The sequence below is a fragment of the Aegilops tauschii genome, chromosome 2 (genome assembly GCF_002575655.3).
Source record: "Aegilops tauschii subsp. strangulata cultivar AL8/78 chromosome 2, Aet v6.0, whole genome shotgun sequence".
NCBI classification, from domain to species: Eukaryota; Viridiplantae; Streptophyta; class Magnoliopsida; order Poales; family Poaceae; genus Aegilops; species Aegilops tauschii.
In genome coordinates this window covers 35490154-35493356 of record NC_053036.3, presented here as the reverse complement: position 1 = coordinate 35493356, position 3203 = coordinate 35490154, and the positions used below count along the sequence as shown (strand labels likewise).

The 3203-nt window shown below is 45.8% G+C and overlaps 1 protein-coding gene across 1 annotated transcript; it reads right to left on the bottom strand.

The window, feature by feature from the left end:
• On the bottom strand, positions 1-1990 carry LOC109785628 (probable L-ascorbate peroxidase 3, peroxisomal). Its single transcript, XM_020344225.4, has 8 exons — positions 1708-1990; positions 1492-1616; positions 1273-1388; positions 1136-1184; positions 851-933; positions 684-763; positions 459-561; positions 1-374 (listed from the first exon to the last, which is right to left on the bottom strand). The coding sequence occupies exons 1-8, from the start codon at positions 1827-1829 to the stop codon at positions 165-167; spliced, it is 888 nt and encodes a 295-aa protein (XP_020199814.1). The 5' UTR covers positions 1830-1990; the 3' UTR covers positions 1-164.
• Between the last annotated feature and the right edge of the window lie 1213 nt (positions 1991-3203).

The following is a 3203-nucleotide window of genomic DNA, read 5'->3' as shown; positions in this document are numbered from 1 at the left end:
TTATTTCACCGTCTATACAACTTGACAATGTTACATAGATGATATAGTAGCACACATTCTCATCGTTGTATCAATGACTGCACAACATCTCAATGTACGATTTAACTTTGTTCTTCAGAGCCCATCACTAGATTTGCAGTTATATGCACATGGAGACTTGCAAGTTAACCACTGAGCCTCCTCTTGGATTCACAAATGTAAGCACAAGCGATGACGGCAACCGCAACCGCGAAGACAGCAGTAGTTCTCGTGACAGCCCTCTTGGCTTTGTCTCTGCACCCCCACGCCAGTAGAGTAGCGCGAGAAGGCGTGAACCCGAGCTCGGAAAGCTTCTTGTGCGACTCGGCGTAGTCCTTGAAGAACGCGTCCTCATCCTGTGCGAAAGATAATATCCAACAAGCTCAGCAAGATGCATTGTAGCATAGACTGGAGAAATTCTGAATTCAGTTCTGTTTTACCTTTGCGTACAATTCGACGAAGCGACGAAAATCAGTATCTTCCACGAGAACCTTGTCTGTAGGCAGCTTCAGCAGCCCATTGGAGTCCCCTTTCAGAAGCTCACTGCAGCATATACAGAGGATGAAGTCCAGTGGTGATAAGGTTGTTGTGAGCTGATGACATTACAACAACTTCATAATCTTAAGCTGATGCGCAATCCATGAACACGTCATAATTATGCGTACACGAAGTAGGAGTTGTCAAACTTGAGAGGATCTTTTGTCCAAGCACCGTCGAATCCCGATCTGTCCGGGCGAGCTTTCCCCTAAAAACGTACAATGCAGATCAATAGTTTGAATCATGACCTAGGAACAATTCTCTATATATGAAAAATAATACGTTGACATATTACCAGAGTATGGCCACCGGAGAGTGCTACTATGTCCTTGTCGGTCAAGCCCATTCGGTAGAAGACTTCCCTAAGGTGTGAAGCACCTGGTCACATGATAACACAAGCAATTTTCAGTGCACTTTCTTCCTTAAGCCAATGGCTGTTAGAATTAAGCAAACTCTAATTCAAGCTTGTTACTTGAAACTGTTTTTGGGTAGCGCAATAGTAAGTTTTTGCATCCCATGTTTCATTCACGAAGAGAAACAATGTGTCACTGGAATCTAGATATTTGTGTAAGTTGGTTACCTTGCTTAGCATCTGGCAAGCGTCCTTCCTCAATGGCAACTGAAGAATCCTGCAATACATGGTCGCTATGATGGTAATGAACTGATGTTTTTTTCTCGACAATATGGCAAATGTTGCTGCGGATTTCATGAACTTACCCTCCTGCCAGGAACGAAATCTATGGTTGGTCCACCGGTGACCTCGACGGCCACGACCCCGGCGAGCTGGTACAGGTCCGCGTACGTGATCTTGGGGTGCTTCTGCTTAATCGGCTCTGCACCACAGATATCCAGCATGATTTACATTCAGTTAGACAGGCCTAACTGGATCAGAAACGAAACTCTGAACAGCTAAAACCAAAATCTGACAGTGCTTACCAAGAAGGTCGACGGCGATCTTGAGCCCTGCATTGGCGGCGTGGCGGAGCTCCTCCGGGAACCTGATGGAGCCGTCGGGGCCTCCCGTGTTGGTGTTCTTGTCGTAGGTGCCTGCGTCGTGCCATCTGCACGCACCATCATCGCCGTCGTCGTCAAGCTACAAAAGGCTAGCAGAACGTGCATTGCTCAAGCGAGAAATGGGGATGAGGAGCTCACGCGAGACGGAGCATGATGGGGGCGCAGCTCTTGCTGGCGATGAGCGCGCGGAGGTCCCGGCGCGCCCTCTCGATCTCGGCCACGTACTCCGCGTCCACCACCGGCCCGGTTGCCGACGACATGGCCACCCAACGTTGTTTTTCTTCGTTTCTTTCCTTATGGCTGGGAGGTAGAGAGGAGTCGGCACGGAACAGAGGAGCTCTGGTTTGGAGCAGGGGAAGGAGGCATGGAGCGCGGTTTTGTAGCAGACGGGGAGAAGAAAAGGGGGGACAGCAGCAAGGAAGGAAGGAAGGAGGGAGAGGGAGGAATGGAATGGAACGGAGTGGAGTGGAGGTGTGGAGAAAGCATGGGATCTCTCCGGATGAAAGCAACGTCTTTGCCATGTTTGTGCTGATCAAGTGATTCCCGCGGTTAATCAGTGGACGGCAGCGTGCAGAGCTTTCTGCAAACTTCTTCACCCGAGTTTTAGTTTCTAGTACCTTCTCGTTTGGGTTTACAAAGTGTCCTAGCTATTTTCACGCTACTCCTATATACTCCCTCCGTCGGCAAAGACTTGTCGAAGAAATAGATAAAAATAGTTATAACTAGAACTAAAGTACATCTAGATACGTCAATTTCTCCGACAATATTTCTAGACGGAGAAAGTACAAGACTAATCAACGGATTCTAGCTAGGTTCCTTCCCTAGCCTTGACGACAAGGGCAAACTATTTCTTCAAGCTTCGCTGGCGAATCTGCGGATTTGCCTTCCCTCTGCCTGTCGCTCCAACGGCCAATGGCAGGCAGGGGCGGAGCTACAGTGTTGGAGCGGTGTCAATTGACACCGATGACACTGGCCCAAAGCCTGGCTCGTACATACGACCCATGAAGAAAAATAGTACAGTGAAAAACAATTGACCCCAGTGAAAATATTCTGGCGCCCACATCGCACCTGGTATGGGCCAGCCCAACACGACGCAATCAGTGAATCGGTCACCAGCTCCGCTTCGTTCTTTTCTGAAAGAACCTACGCTTCGTTCTTTCACTCAAAAAAAGACGTACGCTTCGTTCTCCACTCAGAAAAAAACGTACAAACAAAGTTCACCCGTTTACAAAAAAAGTTCATCGCATTTTTCAAAAATAGTTCATCAAATTTTAAAAAAGTTCATCGATTTTGAAAAAAAGTTCACCGATTTTGAAAAAAGTTCGTCGATTTTCAAAAAAGTTCACAAACTTCAAAAAAGTGCATCAAATTTGAAAAATAGATAAGCAATTTTGGAAAAAGTTCATCGATTTTCAAAAAACGTTCACAAACTTTTAAAAAAGTTCATCGAATTTGAAAAATAGTTCACCGAATTTGAAAAAAGTGTTCACCGATATTTAAAAGTTCGTCGGATTTGAAAAAGTGCAATGAATTTCAAAAACTTCACTAGATTTGAAAAAAAGGTTCATCAAATTCGATGAACTTTTTCCGTTGAATTAGAAAAGGAAAAAGAAAAAAGAAAAAAAGAGCAAGGG